We start from the raw sequence: 16,969 nt of genomic DNA, 5'->3' as shown, positions 1-16,969 counted from the left end.
ATGCGAAAGGAAAGAGGTGGGCGGGATGTTTACGTCCCGCTCATCTCCGCCCCTCCGCTTCTATTGGCCGCCTGCCGTGTGACGTTGCTGTGACGCCGCACGACCTGCCCCCTTAGGAAGGAGGCGGGTCGCCGGCCAGAGCAACGTTGCAGGGCAGGTAAGTGCATGTGAAGCTGCCGTAGCGATAATGTTCGCTACGGCAGCTATTACAAGATATCACATGTGCGACGGGGGCGGGTACTATCGCACTCGGCATCGCAAGCATCGGCTGGCGATGTTGCAGCGTGCAAAGTACCCCTTAGTCCATACTGAAAATCATGTCTCTGCGTTAGAAGCAACAGCCCAGCTATGGATCTTGAAAAGTGTAGTCTGTGGTTTAACCACAAAGTCGGGTCTCTGGACCTTGACCTGCATAGTTTGGTCTTTTTCAAGTATTTTCACTGGCGCACATCATGGGCTTACACTGTATTTGATAACAGGATTCTACTAGCGCTAATCATGGGCTTCTACAGGTGCTGATCACAGACTTGTACTGATGCTGATTATGGGCCATTGCTAGTGCTAATAAAGAGCTTCTACTTGGGTGGGTAAGGGTCTTCTAGATTAACAGGACTCAAGAGATGAAAAACCGACTTTCTGATTTATCTGATCTGCAAGGATTACTTGCTCTCTTTGATGGTTTTAGCACCACAACATGAGAATAACACTTGATATAAGAACAGCTGATCCAGACTCCACAGGACTGGAGGGCATAACTGGCAAGGATAATAGGAATAAAGTAGTTTAATCCATGCTGCTGTTGATATGAGGAAATGGGAACCCGGAAAAATCACTACGGTTTACTGTGGACGCATTTTGAAGTGTATGATTTGTGCTGAGGAAGAAGTGTGGATACACTGAAATACATCTACAATTAACTGTAGTGGGTTTTTCATCCATTCCTCCTGGTTTCCTTTTTCTTCACATCAACAGCAGAGTGAATTTAACCACTTTGTTCCTTTTATCCTTACAGAGTTTTCTACTTAGTTTAGGTCAGCTCAGTCCGTCTTCTTGCACACAATCTAATCTTTAGTTCCTGTTTGCTCTTATTACCATTGGCCAGCAGATGGCGATGGTTCCTTGTAGACATTATGAAAGGTTAGCTGTATGTGCTTTGCTTTTCTCAATATGTCTTCTGCTCAACCAACTTCCTTACAGTTGTGCCGAGCTCCGGCGGTGGTAGTGCGTGAGGTGCTGATATTTCAACACCCCCTGCACGATCATGCTGTGATTGGCCAGTGAAATTGAGTGAGTGCTGGGACCGGTGAAATGGATCCCCACTCCTCTTCCCTTGCTGGTCACCTGTCAGTGAATCCTGTCAGCATGGTACTGACACTCGGGCATTATGTGCTATGTACATCATTGGTCGTTAACGGGTTAAATTTACAACAAAAAAAGTTTAATTTATCACAAGAAAACAGTCTCAGAATCACCGGAATATGTTGAAGCATTCCAGTAGTATTATCATGTAAATTTACATTGGAAAGATTTCAAAAATTGGAATTGGTCTTAAAAATCAAAATTGTACCTGTCACTCAGGGGTTAACAGGAGTATGTAGAGTTGTTATATCCACTGTATATGAAACCATATTGTTCGTTTTTAAGGACATTGCAATATTGAACATATGAGATATATATTTTGCTTTGTTTCCTACAGACAGTGAGATCTGCCATAGGTGTACCGATGATAAGTGGCCGGATGAGAAGAAAGTGAAATGTGTACCTAAATCCTATGAGTTTCTGTCTTATGGGGATGATGAAATTGTAACTGTTTTTATAGCCATATCTTTATTACTTTGCATTGTTGCTCTTTTTATATTAGGCGTTTTCATCCATTTCTGGGACACCCAAATTGTGAGGGCCAACAATCGGACTGTGAGCTTCATCCTCTTGGTCTCGATCTTCCTGAGTTTTCTCTGTGTCTTCCTCTTCCTTGGTCGTCCTGTGGACATCACCTGCTTGATGAGACAGACGACATTTGGAATATTCTTCTCTATTTCTGTATCTTGTGTGCTTTCTAAAACAATCATCGTCTGCATTGCCTTCAAAGCTACCAAACCGGGCAGCATCTGGAAGAAGTGGGTCGGTGTGAAGACATCAAATTATGTGGTGGTGATCTGCTCCTCAGTCCAAGTTCTCATTTGCATTGTCTGGATGTTGGTTTCTCCTCCCTATCAGGAGATGGACATGACTTCATATATTGATAGGATCATCATTCAGTGTAATGAAGGCTCAGATATCTGGTTCTACTCCATGTTGGGTTATCTGGGTCTCCTGGCTGCTCTGAGTTTTGTTCTGGCTTTCATGGTGAGGACATTACCGGACAGCTTTAATGAGGCCAAGTACATCACCTTCAGCATGCTGGTGTTCTGCAGCGTCTGGATTGCCATGATCCCGGCTTATCTGAGCACCAAAGGGAAGAATATGGTGTGTGTGGAGATATTTGCCATACTGACTTCATGTGGTGGAATCTTGGGCTGCATATTCTTCCCGAAATGTTATATGATACTTTTCAAAAAGGAACTAAATATAAGAAGACAAATATAGAGAAAATATCATTATTCTTATAATCATTACTATTTTAACTGTTATAAATGGGGAATTATACATCATAATAATAATAATAATAAATGTAAAATATAAATAAATATATAAATTAATAAGGAAAAATATAAATAAATAAATAAATAAAATATAACCTATCCTGTCTTTATGATTATATCATTAAAGTCATAAATGTTAATTTTTTTTCTTTGGTCTTCTAAAATGGGACAATATTGTTTGAACAGTAGAGCGTCATAGTTTTCTCTTGTTCCTCCTTCACGACCCTTGTTGTATCCAAACATCATTGTCTGGAAGAGGTTACAAACCTAAGTTGGTGTTCATGCGAGCACATAATTGCCACAGGGAGCTTTGAAAGAGTAATAGCTGAGCGTCGGCTGTTATAGCCAGGGCAGGTGCCCACTCAACCCCTGGCTGTTTAACCTCATAAGTGCCACCATCAATAGTGATTGCAGAATTTAGGAGACTGGGAGAGAGAGCTCAATACCCTCTTGCACACAAACATCCTCTTAGTGAGGTAATCGTAGGTTGCCAATTGTTGCCATTACAACCGGAGGTCAAATAATAACTTCTGGGTTTGCTACAGTGGCCAAATAGACCATGCCAGGAGCATTGTCTAAAAGGCATTCTGTCAGTGTCATGCTGACAGGTGTAATGCATTGCAATGGTTGTGCCTTGCAATTCATTACACCAGTAATCAGAATATAAAATGTTATGAGGGATTAAGTAAAAATAAATATATAAATAAAAGTTAAAAAAATTGTGAAAATATTTTGTAAAAGTCCCCAAATAAATATATGAAATGATAAATTAAGAAAATTATTATACACATAATAATGTGTATTTATGTAAAATCTAAAATAAACAAAAATGTACATATATTTGGTATCACAACATCTGCAACAACCTGATCTATAAAACGGTCAGACTACTTAGCCCATTCAGTGAACACCATAAAAAGCAACTAAAATCATGGCAAAAAACTATGCTTTATCATCATACTGCTGAAATAAAATGGTTAAAACATGATCAAACTGTCGTATGTAAATTTATTCAGCTCTATCAGCATAAAAATAAAAAAGCTACAGAATAGAGCAATGCAAAAACAATTATTTTTTTCTATTAAATAGATGGCATGGTGTAAAAGTGGCAAAATGTAAAAAAGTTAAAATGTGGTATCAATGTAATCATAGTGACCCAAAGAATAGACCTGTCATATACTTTTACCACACTGTAAACAGTATAAAAAAAATACTGTTCACATTCATTTTGCCTCCTAAAAATCAGAATAGAATGCAATCAAAAAATATGTGATCAAAGATGGTACTAATAAAATATCATCTACTTCAGCAAAAAAATAAGCTCTGACGTGACTCTGCTGGCAGAAATCTAGAAAATTTATAGTTTTCAAAATATAGCAAAGCAAACAGCTTTTTTTGTAAAAACAAAAGTTTGGGTTTTTTATTGTGCGATAGTAACCTAAAATAATAAAACAATATAAATATTTTATCTTTGTAAAAGTTTTGACCCGAAGAACACAGCCGTCTTATCACTTATACAACACAGTGATTGGCATAAAAAGTAAAATAACTTCAAAACTGCTGATAATGTTTTTATTCTTCCTCCTAAAGATTGTAGTAAGGTTCAGCTCACATTTATCCTGCACTCTACACTGAGCACTTATGTGTCACCCAGGGTTATGAAGTTTATCCAGAAGATTTAAAAAATCATTTTTTATTTTAATCTTGATACATGAATCTTTTCATAAAATTATATTTCATGGTATTAAAGGGGAATATAGTTTTTTTTTTAATCCCAATGACATATTTATGTTTGATTAATAGACATCTTTTTCACAAAATTTTGATAATCAATATTAATAAGATACAAGGGAAGAAATATTGTGTATCATAAAATGGAGAATGGTAATCAACTCATTTTAATACTTAAGGAGAGTATTATCTTCAAAGTTACATAACTCAATTATTTTGACAATTTGATGATATGACAGGTATGGAAATCATACAGAGTATTGGTAAAATTAAAATTATCTGTTTATTAAGAACATAAATCTGTTATATACATAAAAAGACCTTATTTTTATTCTAATTTGAATTATATTTTTATTACCATATTTTTTTCTTATTTTAATTTTGATTATTTTTTATTCAAAATTTGAATCAAATTTTTTAATCTACATTTTTATTTGTTCCTTCTAATTTTTAATATCTCATTGACACATCAATTTCTAATGAAGTAATGTTTAATATAAGAATATTACTTTATTAAATATGATTTATGATAAAATGAAACCATTCGAAGGAAAGGTTTCAATTAATTTCTTGAAATCATTTCACTCACTGATACATTCGTTCCTTTTGGTTTATAGTTACACATTTTTCTTAAATTTGTAGGTTATTTAATCAATATATATATATATATATATATATATATATTAAATCAATGCAATTAGTGTAATAAAGATGAAAATATTGGTTACACAGTTATATAGTTGCAGAATATGGAAAAGACCAAGGTTCATCTAGTTCAGCCTTCCAACATAAATTTATATAAATATATTTTGCCATTTTACCATTTATAATAATTTATAATCGACAATGTTGTGTGTGTTACTGGGAAAATCATCCAGTCTTTTCTTAAAGGTTGTTTTAGTGTTTGCCATTATTACCTTTTGGTTTGGCATTTCACAATTGCTCTAATTGTAAAGAACCCTTTCATATTTAGTATTACAAGGGGCGATCCAAAAGTAATGATAATCAATAATAAACACAATGAATATATTTAAAAAAAAATATATATTTTTCTACATAGTCTCCTAACAAAAAAACAAAATAAAAACAAAAAAACAAAAAAGTGAGCCGGAGTATGAGATGGTATACATGGAGCTTGTGAGCTCATGTTCACACTGGCCATTAGTCAAAGAGAAACCAAGGGAAAAATTGTGAAAACATACCCTGCTGTAACTAAATAAAAGCATAGTGCATATAAACATAGGGTACTTAGTAAACACTGTTTTTGATCAAAAAAAGCATAAAGCTATCCCACCAACGCCAAGGTGTACCCAGTTGGGATAGTACCTACACTCTCTAATATTAAAACCTTACCATGGGTCTAAAATAGGCCTCAATGTGGCTAAGGGCTGAGAGCGACCGGATCCCAACAGGACACACACAGTCAGGGGGATTCACAGAATGAAATGTCCAGCTCACCAAGAGGGTATACCATCTCATACTCCGGCTCACTTTTTTGTTTTTATGCAGTTTTTTTGTATTCAGTACAAATGGGGTGTGGCCCTCCCTCTTGGTGAGCTGGACCGGTCGCTCTCAGCCCTTAGCCACATTGAGGCCTATTTTAGACCCATGGTAAGGTTTTAATATTAGAGAGTGTAGGTACTATCCCAACTGGGTACACCTTGGCGTTGGTGGGATAGCTTTATGCTTTTTTTGATCAAAAAAAGTGTTTACTAAGTACCCTATGTTTATATGCACTATGCTTTTATTAAGTTACAGCAGGGTATGTTTTCACAATTTTTCCCTTGGTTTCTCATAGTCTCCTAACAAGTCTATACATTTAGTCCATCTCTTTTCTAAACTTAGAACTCCCTTCGAAAAAAATTCTTGATCTTGACTAGAGATGAGCGAACCGGTCGCGGTTCGGCTCGAGGTCGGTTCGCCGAACGGAGGTCCGGTTCGAGTTCGGTTCGTCGAACGTTCGACGAACCGAACTCGAACCGCATAGGAAACAATGGCAGGCATTGACAAACACATAAAAACACCGAGAAAACACCCTCAAAGGTGTCCAAAAGGTGACAAACAACTCACAACACAACACAAACACATGGGAAAGTGACAAGAACAAATTCTCATGCGAAAACAAAAGAGCATAACGAGGAAAAAGAGGACGAGACACAGATATAGGCATGGCACGCCCTTCTAAAATCATGTAAAACACCGCAAGGTGACTCCAAGCGGAGTCTCCCTTTTTTTCCAAAAATTGTGCCCCACACACACCCACCCATTCAGTGGCAGCACTTGTGCCCTAGTTGTACACTTCACAGCTAGATTGGCATCAAGCACATTCAAAAATACGCCATTCTTAACCGTCCCCAGGATGACACCGGGGTAAGTAGCAAAGTCTTTGCTGAACCATGACTTGTTCATCTTGGCTCCTTTTAAAAACAATGTAAGCAAGGGTTACTCCAAGCGGAGTCTCCCTTTTTTCAAAAAATTGGGCCACACAGACACCCCATCAGTGGCAGCACTTGTGCCCTAGTTGCAAACAGGATGTTTTGATTTGCATCAAGCACATTCAAAAATACGCCATAATTAACTGTCCCCAGGATGACACTGAGGTAGGTAGCAAAGTCTTTCCTGATCCCAGCTCTGTTCATCTTGGATCATTTTTAAAAAACACAGCAAGCAAGGGTTACTCCAAGCGGAGTCTCCCTTTTTTTCCAAAAATTGTGCCCCACACACACCCACCCATTCAGTGGCAGCACTTGTGCCCTAGTTGTACACTTCACAGCTAGATTGGCATCAAGCACATTCAAAAATACGCCATTCTTAACCATCCCCAGGATGACACCGGGGTAGGTAGCAAAGTCTTTGCTGAACCATGACTTGTTCATCTTGGCTCCTTTTAAAAAACAATGTAAGCAAGGGTTACTCCAAGCGGAGTCTCCCTTTTTTCCAAAAATTGGGCCACACAGACACCCCATCAGTGGTAGCACTTGTGCCCTAGTTGCAAACAGGATGTTTTGATTTGCATCAAGCACATTCCAAATCCACAAGCATTTACTCTCCCCAGGATGACACAGGGGTAGTAAATTCCTCGTGGATCCATGACTTGTTCATTTTGATGAACGTTAGTCTGTCCACATTGTCACTGGACAGACGCGTGCGCTTATCTGTCAGCACACACCCAGCAGCACTGAAGACACGTTCAGAGACAACGCTGGCAGCTGGACACGACAAAATCTCCAAGGCGTTAGTGGAGAGCTCTGGCCATTTTTCAAGATGTGAAGCCCAAAATGAGCAAGGCTCCATTTGCAAAGTCATGGCATCGATGTTCATTTGCAGATACTCCTGTATCATCCTCTCCAGCTGTTGACTATGTGTCAGACTTGTTGTTTCTGGTGGCCTTGCAAAGGAGGGTCTAAAAAAATTATGAAAAGATTCCATAAAATTGCTGTTACCAGCACCAGATACAGTCCTACTGGTACGGGTAGACTGTTGAAGATGACGAGACCGTCCCATGTTTGTCAAGTTACAACTGGGAGATTCACTCCCTGCACCTGCACGGTTGTTTGGTGGAAAAGCCGAGTTAAGATCGAGTAACAGCTTCTGCTGATACTCCTTCATACGTGCGTCCCTTTCTATTGCTGGAATTATGTCACAAAATTTGGACTTGTACCGGGGATCTAATAGTGTGGCAAGCCAATAGTCATCATCACTTCTAATTTTGACAATACGAGGGTCATGTTGAAGGTAGTGCAGCAAGAAAGCACTCATGTGTCTTGCGCAGCCATGCGGACCAAGTCCACGCTGTGTTTGTGGTATAGAGGTGCTAACCGTTCTTTCTTCCTCTGACATCTCCCCCCAACCTCTTTCAACTGAAATTTGACCAAGGTCTCCCTCATCCGCTGAGTCTTCCATGTCCATGGACAGTTCGTCCTCCATTTCTTCATGTTCTCCTGCACCTTCCTCAACATTTCGCCTGCTACCATGCGCCCTTGTTGATCCCTTTCCCCCATGGTCCCATGCCTGCCGCGTTGGTGATGATGAACGTCTGGACCTTGGTGATGTTGTTGTGTCTTGCGCATATGAATCCTCCTGTATTTCCTCCCCTTCTTGTTGTCCCACCCCCTGACTCCGAATAGTGTTTAGCGTGTGCTCCAGCATGTAAATGACTGGAATTGTCATGCTAATAATGGCATTGTCAGCGCTAAACATATTCGTCGCCATGTCGAAACTGTGCAGAAGGGTGCATAGGTCCTTGATCTGAGACCACTCCATCAGGGTGATCTGCCCCACCTCTGCATCTCGTTGGCCCAGGCTATACGTCATGACGTATTGCACCAGGGCTCGGCGGTGCTGCCACAGTCGCTGTAACATGTGGAGAGTCGAATTCCAGCGTGTCGGCACATCGCATTTCAGGCGATGAACCGGCAGGCCGAAAGACTTCTGGAGCGATGCAAGTCGCTCAGCTGCAGTGCTTGAACGGCGGAAGTGAGCAGACAGTTTTCGTGCCCTGGTCAGAAGGCCATCTAGGCCAGGATAGTGTGTTAAAAATTGCTGGACAACAAGGTTCAACACGTGAGCCATACAAGGTACGTGTGTCACCTTGCCCAGGCGAAGGGCTGCACCCAGGTTTGCAGCATTGTCACACACGGCCTTGCCAGACTGCAGGTTGAGTGGAGACAACCATTTATTAAACTCGGACCGCAGAGCTGACCACAACGCCTCACTGTGTGACTCTTATTCCCAAGACATGTCAAGCTAAAGACCGCCTGATGACGTTGCGCTCTGCTGCCAGCATAGTAATGAGGGGTGCGTGATTCCTTCTGCGCAGTGAGAACGCTGATGGCCTGACCAGGCAGGCTTGGGGCGGAGGTGGAGGACACAGATGAGGTGGAGGAGGCAGACGCAGTGGCGGAACTTTAACAGACAGAGGATTGACACACAAGTCGTGGGGACGGCAAGACTTGTGCAGCAGACCCTTCACCATCTATCACCATAGTTACCCAGTGCCTAGTCAGCGACATGTAATGTCCCTGTCCATGCTTATTGGTCCACGTATCGGTGGTAAAATGCACCCGTTCACACACAGAGTTTCTCAAGGAAGCGGTGATGTTGTGTGCGACATGCTGGTGTAGCGCGGGCACACCTTTCTTAGAGAAGTAGTGGCGACTGGGCATCTGGTACTGGGGCACAGCGACAGACATAAGGTCTCTAAAATCCTGTGTGTCCACCAGGCGGAAAGGCAGCATTTCGGTAGCCAAGAGCTTACAGAGGGATAAAGTCAACCTCTTAGCTTTGTCATGGGTCGCAGGAAATGGCCTTTTATTTGTCCACATCTGAGGGACAGAGATCTGGCTGCTGTGTGTAGACGGTGTTGAGTAGGGTGTCCCTGGAAAAATGCAGGTTTGTGAGGAAAGTGCAGGCGGAGACATGATGTTGCCTTCATCCAACGTTGGTGCTATCGATGTCTGAGAGAGCTGTACACACGCACTTGTTTCCCCTTCCAAACCAACTGACGACCTACCAAGCAAACTGCCTGTTGCAGTTACAGTGGTGGAAGTTGTGTGTGAAAAACCAGGTGTGACAGCTGTCCCCACAGTTCTAGAAGATGAAGAGCATGCGAATGCACTGGAAGGGGCAGGCGGTGGATGGTTCGCTCCGCTAGGCCGCATTGCAGCACGGTGAGCTTCCCACTGGGACATATGATATTTATTCATGTGACGATTCATGGAAGAAGTTGTCAAACTGCTGAGGTTTTGCCCTCTACTAACAGAATCACGACAAATTTTACAGATCACATAATTTGGGCGATCTTTTGCTATGTCAAAAAAGGACCAGGCTAGGCAAGGCTTAGAGGGCATGCGACCTGCTGAGCCCCCCCGACTACTGCTCAGAGGCAGAGTGGTGGCTGAGGATGCAGTTGTAGACGTGCTACCAGTGCTCCGACTCTGTCCAGGAAGGCGCAAGGTAACTTCGTCGTCGGTTGCATCCTCCTCCACCGCCTCTGTTGACCTCCTCGAGTGCCTGACTGTGGGTTGACAGTAGGTGGGATCTAGAACTTCCTCATCAATTGTTGTGTTTGCACTCTCCTCACCCTCAGACTGAGCCTCTTCTTGCCCTGACCGAATATTTAAGTTGTCATCCCAATCTGGTATCTGCGTCTCATCGTCATCAGTATGTTCCTCATTGTCTATAACCACAGGTGTTACAGTTTGTGACAAAGGGTCAACATTATGCTCTGAAACTTGGTCCTCATGGCCTGAATCAGAGTCACAAAGGTTCTGGGCATCACTGCAGACCATTTCCTGGTCTGTACTCACTGTAGCTTGGGAGCAGACCTCTGATTCCCAGGCTATAGTGTGACTGAACAGCTCTGCAGACTCAGCCATCTACCATACTGTGCAGGGCTGATGGAGACTTCAGAGCTGGGAGAAAGCAAGTTTGATTGGGATGACAACTCAGAGGACTGGTGTTTTTTGGATGCGGTAGTTGAGGTGGCTGAGAGGGCACTTGTTCGACCACTTGAGATCCATTCAAGCATTTTCCTTTTTTGGCCATCATCTACCTTTGTTCCTGTTGTTCGTGTCCGTAAAAAAGGGAGCACATCGGATTGTCTACGGTAAGTAGTAGACATCTTACTTTTGCTGGTAGATGGTCTATCTTCAGCAGATGTTAATGGAGCTTTGCCACCTTCCACTGACATTATCCCTGACAATGCAACTACGGCCCTTAAGCTGGCAGCATAAATTGCTAGTATAATGGCTTAGTAACAATGAGTTTGAGTGTGCAATGCAGGCAGACGTGCTGCAAATATCTTTCCACTTGTGGGACGATACAGAAGTCCAATAGCCACGTTTAGGATGTCACTAAGTTCACTCAGTGTTTGCTAGTATAATGGCTTAGTTACAATGAGTTTGAGTGTGCAATGCAGGCAGACGTGCTGCAAATATCTTTGCACTAGTGGGACGATACAGAAGTCCAACAGCCACGTTTAGGATGCCACTAAGTTCACTCAGTGTTTGCTAGTATAATGACTTAGTTATAATGACTTTGGGTGTGCAATGCAGGCAGACGTGCTGCAAATATCTTTGCACTAGTGGGACGATACAGAAGTCCAACAGCCACGTTTAGGATGCCACTAAGTTCACTCAGTGTTTGCTAGTATAATGGCTTAGTTATAATGACTTTGAGTGTGCAATGCAGGCAGACGTGCTGCAAATATCTTTGCACTAGTGGGACGATACAGAAGTCCAACAGCCACGTTAAGGATGCCACTAAGTTCACTCAGTGTTTGCTAGTATAATGGCTTAGTAACATTGAGTTTGGATGTGCAATGCAGGCAGACGTGCTGCAAATATCTTTGCACTAGTGGGACGATACAGAAGTCCAACAGCCACGTTTAGGATGCCACTAAGTTCACTCAGTGTTTGCTAGTATAATGGCTTAGTTATAAGAATTTGAGTGTGCAATGCAGGCGGACGTGCTGCAAATATCTTTGCACTAGTGGGACGATACAGAAGTCCAACAGCCACGTTTAGGATGCCACTAAGTTCACTCAGTGTTTGCTAGTATAATGGCTTAGTTATAATGACTTTGAGTGTGCAATGCAGGCAGACGTGCTGGAAATATCTTTGCACTAGTGGGACGATACAGAAGTCCAACAGCCACGTTTAGGATGCCACTAAGTTCACTCAGTGTTTGCTAGTATAATGGCTTAGTTATAAGACTTTGAGTGTGCAATGCAGGCAGACGTGCTGCAAATATCTTTGCACTAGTGGGACGATACAGAAGTCCAACAGCCACGTTTAGGATGCCACTAAGTTCACTCAGTGTTTGCTAGTATAATGGCTTAGTAACAATGAGTTTAAGTGTGCAATGTAGGCAGACGTGCTGCAAATATATTTGCACTTGTGGGACGATTCAGAAATCCAACAGCCACGTTTAGGATGCCACTAAGTTCACTCAGTGTTTGCTAGTATAATGGCTTAGTAACAATGAGTTTGAGTGTGCAATGCAGGCAGACGTGCTGCAAATATCTTTGCACTTGTGGGACGATACAGAAGTCCAACAGCCACGTTTAGGATGCCACTAAGTTCACTCAGTGTTTGCTAGTATAATGGCTTAGTAACAATGAGTTTGAGTGTGCAATGCAGGCAGACGTGCTGCAAATATCTTTGCACTACTGGGGCAATGCAGCAGTCCAACAGCCACGTTTAGGATGCCACTAAGTTCACTCAGTGTTTGCTAGTATAATGGCTTAGTTATAATGAGTTGGAGTGTGCAAAGGGCAGGAGGGTACAGTGGCAGGGTTGTGGGGCTCTGTGTAGAGGAAAGGAAGCCTGCCTTTCTATCCCTCCTAATGGGGAAATACAGCGAGGAAATCCCTGACCTTAGCTACACAGACGCTGTCATCTTGTGTAGCTGTTAAACTCTGTTTTCAGGACCTGTCACCTATGGCTCTGACCCTGCCGGTATGAGCCCTTAAAAGGACTGATAGAAAGTGCTATTTCTAAGCTGTCCAGCGCTGTGTATGGAGCGTATACAGCGGTATCGGCGATAGGAGCTGCGCCAGTGATGTCTGACACCAAGGACGCAGAAGGCAGATAATGGCGTGCTGGAGGAAAATGTCCGGTTTTATAATGCAGGGACATGTGACATGGACATCCTATCACACATGCCGTTGCTTCTCTGGCTAAAAGTCCACTTAGCTGTGTGTGTGTCTGGGATTGGCTGACATGCTGGCCCGCCCCACAAGACGCGCGCGCTTAGGGAAGGAAGACAAGGAAAAAAAAAAAAAAATGGCGATCGCCATTATACAAACAGGAGTGATCTGAAGGCGCTGTTCACGCACACTATACACTGAAATGTCATAATAGTGTGAGTCACAGAGTGACTTACACTATTACAGCGGAAAGCCAACTAGGAATTAGCTGATTTTTTTGCTGCTAGAACCGTTCTCGAACGTATCTAGAACTATCGAGCTTTAGCAAAAAGCTCGAGTTCTAGTTCGATCTAGAACAGCCCCCAAAATCACTCGAGCCTCGAACTGGAGAACCTCGAACCACGAACCGCGCTCAACTCTAATCTTGACCCTCAAACAAATCCCCGACAGCTGTTATCACGTCGCTATTGTCGTCAAATTTCCTGCCCCGAAGATGTTCCTTGAGCCGAGGAAAGAGAAAGAAGTCACTGGGAGCTAGATCTGGTGAATAGGGGGGGTGTTATACCAGTTCAAAGCCCGCTTCTTGAATGGTTGCCATGGCAACTGCAGCTTTGTGAGCCGGCGCGTTGGCGCGTTAGCTTGGGGAAATAGCACTCCAGCCCACAGTTTGCCGCGCCTTTTCTCCTTGATAGCCTCCCGCAATCTTCTTATTTGTTCTGCGTAGTAGGAGCCCGTAATAGTGGATCCCTTCTCCAAATAGTCCACCATAATAATTCCTTCAGTGTTCCAAAAAACGGACGCCATAACCTTCCCTGCTGAGCTTGACACTTTGAATTTCTTCGGCGTCGGTTCGTCAGCTCGTCAGCTCGTTTCCATGTCATTGATTGTTGTTTAGTTTCGGGATCAAAGTGGTGGATCCAGGTCTCGTCCATGGTCAAAAAACGTGACAAAAAATTCTCCTTGTCTGCTTGGAACTTTTCGAGATTTCCTATTGAAATGTCAACTCGTTTCTTCTTTTGCTCGTCGGTTAACATTTTTGGCACCCAAAGCGCGGAGACCTTTCTCATATGCAATTCTTTTGAAAGGATTCTTTGAATACTGCCATTTGAGATCCCTGTGACCTCAGCTACATGCCTGATAGTCACTCTTTCATCTTCCAATACAACTTCTTCAACTTTTTTCACATTTTCTTCATTGAGGGACGTGGATGGGCGTCCTTCACGATGTTCATCTTCCATCGATGTTCTTCCCAGCTTAAATTCCTTGGCCCAGCGTGCAACTGTGGAATATGGAGGAGAAGAGTCCCCCAATGTTTCCATCAAGTCGCTGTGTATATCTTTGGTAGTCATTTTTTTCAAGCAGAGGTATTTTATGAAAGCTCTGAGCTCGTTTTTTTTCATTTTGATGTTCACTCCTCGGCAGTTCATATTCAAATGAATGTAGCTCCCGGGAATCGTGGCCTATTTAAGTGATTTTTTTTTTCCTGGACTAGTGGGTACCTAAGAGAGAAGAAAACATTTTATTTTAATTTCTGTGTGCAATAGAAATAACCAATTATCATTTCTTTTGGATCACCCCTCGTACATGTAATGTCCAGGCCTGCATCCTTGCAGGCTCTTGCTTCCCTCCCGTGGCATGGACGCCTGCGTTCTCACCTGTCTGGGCGTCCTGCTGCAGGGGTTCCATCTCTTTCTCATGCTGCTTCCTCCTAGATCATCAATACACCATGCAGAGCTCCATCTTCTGTCTGTAGGGCGCAACCACAGCCACGCCCTCTTTCTTAAAGAGCCAGTACCCTGTTACCCGGATGTGCTTTCCAAGTAAGCTGGGAGGTTGAAGGCTTTTAAGGCTACCTAGCCCTATGCTTGGTGCCTGGGCAATTAGTCATTGCTAGTTGCCAGGTCTTATAGCACTGTGCTGCTGCTTCTGCTCTCTGTTGCCAGTCATATTGCTTCTACCTGTCTGTATAGCAGAGTTCCCCTGCTGTTCACACTATCTGCTGTGAGCCCTCTGTCCATCCATCCATCCTCAACAAAACCACTACACCAGCTGCTGCCATCCAGCCATTCGTCTATCCATCCATCCCGGATAGAAACACTGCACCAGCTGCTGCCATTCATCCGTCCTTCCACCCATCCTGGATGGTACCTCTCTACCAGCTGCTGCCACAATCCTATACCAAAGACTGTTGCTGCAATACCCCTGGGGCCAGCCGACAGAATATCAGTCTTCCCGAGAGGCACGCGGACCGATTCCTGCAGCGTAACACCTCCACCATCAGGAGCTCTGGTGAAAACCAGGTTCGAGTCCATAGTCAAGCCCCTCTGGGTTTTCTGTGTGTTGCAGCCCAGTGGGTCCACTCTATCCCTGCTCACCCGGCGAGCATAACTTTACATTTGCTTACATTACATACATTGCACCTACGGATTAAAAAAGTTATTACACCAATGATGTAAAAATGTTATTACATGGAAAATATGATATCACATGTATTATTTTTCAGAATTGTTGTATCAATATAAACATAAATAGTATTAATACTTTTATGATAACAAAAAGGACATGGTATTATTGACTGCTATTGTACACTGTGATGTTATAGGTTAGAAACATTGCCAGATTTGTTAAATAGTAAGGGAATGTAGTCTACAATCAAGACTCCATAATAATAAAATAATAAAATACTTTAATGTTTAATAGAAACTTATATTTAGAGTTGAGCGCGGTTCGTGGTTCGTGGTTCTCCAGTTCGCGGCTCGAGTGATTTTGGGGCATGTTCTAGATCGAACTAGAACTCGAGCTTTTTGCAAAAGCTCGGTAGTTCTAGAAACGTTCGAGAACGGTTCTAGCAGCCAAAAAACAGCTAAATCATAGCTTGGTTTCTGCTGTAATAGTGTAAGTCACTCTGTGAATCAAACTATTATCACATTTCAGTGTATAGTGTGCGTGAACAGCGCCTTCAGATCACTGCTGTTTCTATAATGGCGATCGCCATTTTTTTTTTTTTTTTTTCTTGTCTTCCTTCCCTAAGCGCGCGCGTCTTGTGGGGCGGGCCAGCATGTCAGCCAATCCCAGACACACACACAGCTAAGTGGACTTTGAGCCAGAGAAGCAACGGCATGTGTGATAGGATCTGCATGTCACATGTCCCTGCATTATAAAACCGGACATTTTCTTCACGGACGCCATTATCTGCCTTCTGCGTCTTTGGTGTCAGACATCACTGTCGCAGCTCCGTCTTCCTGAGTCCTATAGCCGATACAGCTGTATGCGCTGCATACACAGCGTTAGACAGCTTAGGGAGAGCACTTTATAGCAGTCCTTTTAAGGGCTCCAACCGGCAGGGTCAGAGAGCCATAGGTGACAGGTCCTGCAAACAGCAACAGCGTCTGTGTAGCCCAGGTCAGGGATTTCCTACCTGCATTTCACCATTAGGAGGGAATAGAAAGGCAGGCTTCCATTCCTCTACCCAGAGCACCACAATCCTGCCACTGTACCCTCTTGTCCTCTGCACACTCCAACTGATAACTAAGCCATTATACTAGCAAACACTCAGTGTACCTAGTGGCATCCTATACGTGGCTATTGGACTTTGCTATAGTCCCACTAGTGCAAAGACATTTGCAGAGCGCGTCTGCCTGCATTGCACACTACAACTCATTCTAACCAAGCCATTATACTAGCAAACACTCAGTGTACCTAGTGGCATCCTATACGTGGCTATTGGACTTTGCTATAGTCCCACTAGTGCAAAGACATTTGCAGAGCGCGTCTGCCTGCATTGCACACTACAACTCATTCTAACCAAGCCATTATACTAGCAAACACTCAGTGTACCTAGTGGCATCCTATACGTGGCTATTGGACTTTGCTATAGTCCCACTAGTGCAAAGACATTTGCAGAGCGCGTCTGCCTGCATTGCACACTCCAACTCATTAAAACCAA

At 43.0% G+C, this 16,969-nt stretch overlaps 1 protein-coding gene across 1 annotated transcript in view; it reads left to right on the top strand.

Annotated features, from left to right (window-relative positions):
* LOC142296455 (vomeronasal type-2 receptor 26-like) overlaps positions 1–2,586 on the top strand; it is a 126,117-nt gene extending 123,531 nt beyond the window's left edge. The window contains exon 8 of the mRNA XM_075340527.1: positions 1,697–2,586. Coding sequence (XP_075196642.1) covers positions 1,697–2,586 — 890 coding nt within the window. The remainder of the gene's footprint in view (positions 1–1,696) is intronic.
* Positions 2,587–16,969: the final 14,383 nt, after the last annotated feature.

This window comes from Anomaloglossus baeobatrachus, chromosome 1 (assembly GCF_048569485.1).
Source record: "Anomaloglossus baeobatrachus isolate aAnoBae1 chromosome 1, aAnoBae1.hap1, whole genome shotgun sequence".
NCBI classification, from domain to species: Eukaryota; Metazoa; Chordata; class Amphibia; order Anura; family Aromobatidae; genus Anomaloglossus; species Anomaloglossus baeobatrachus.
The sequence above is the reverse complement of the archived record's forward strand: the minus strand, read 5'-3'. Positions and strand labels throughout refer to the sequence as shown.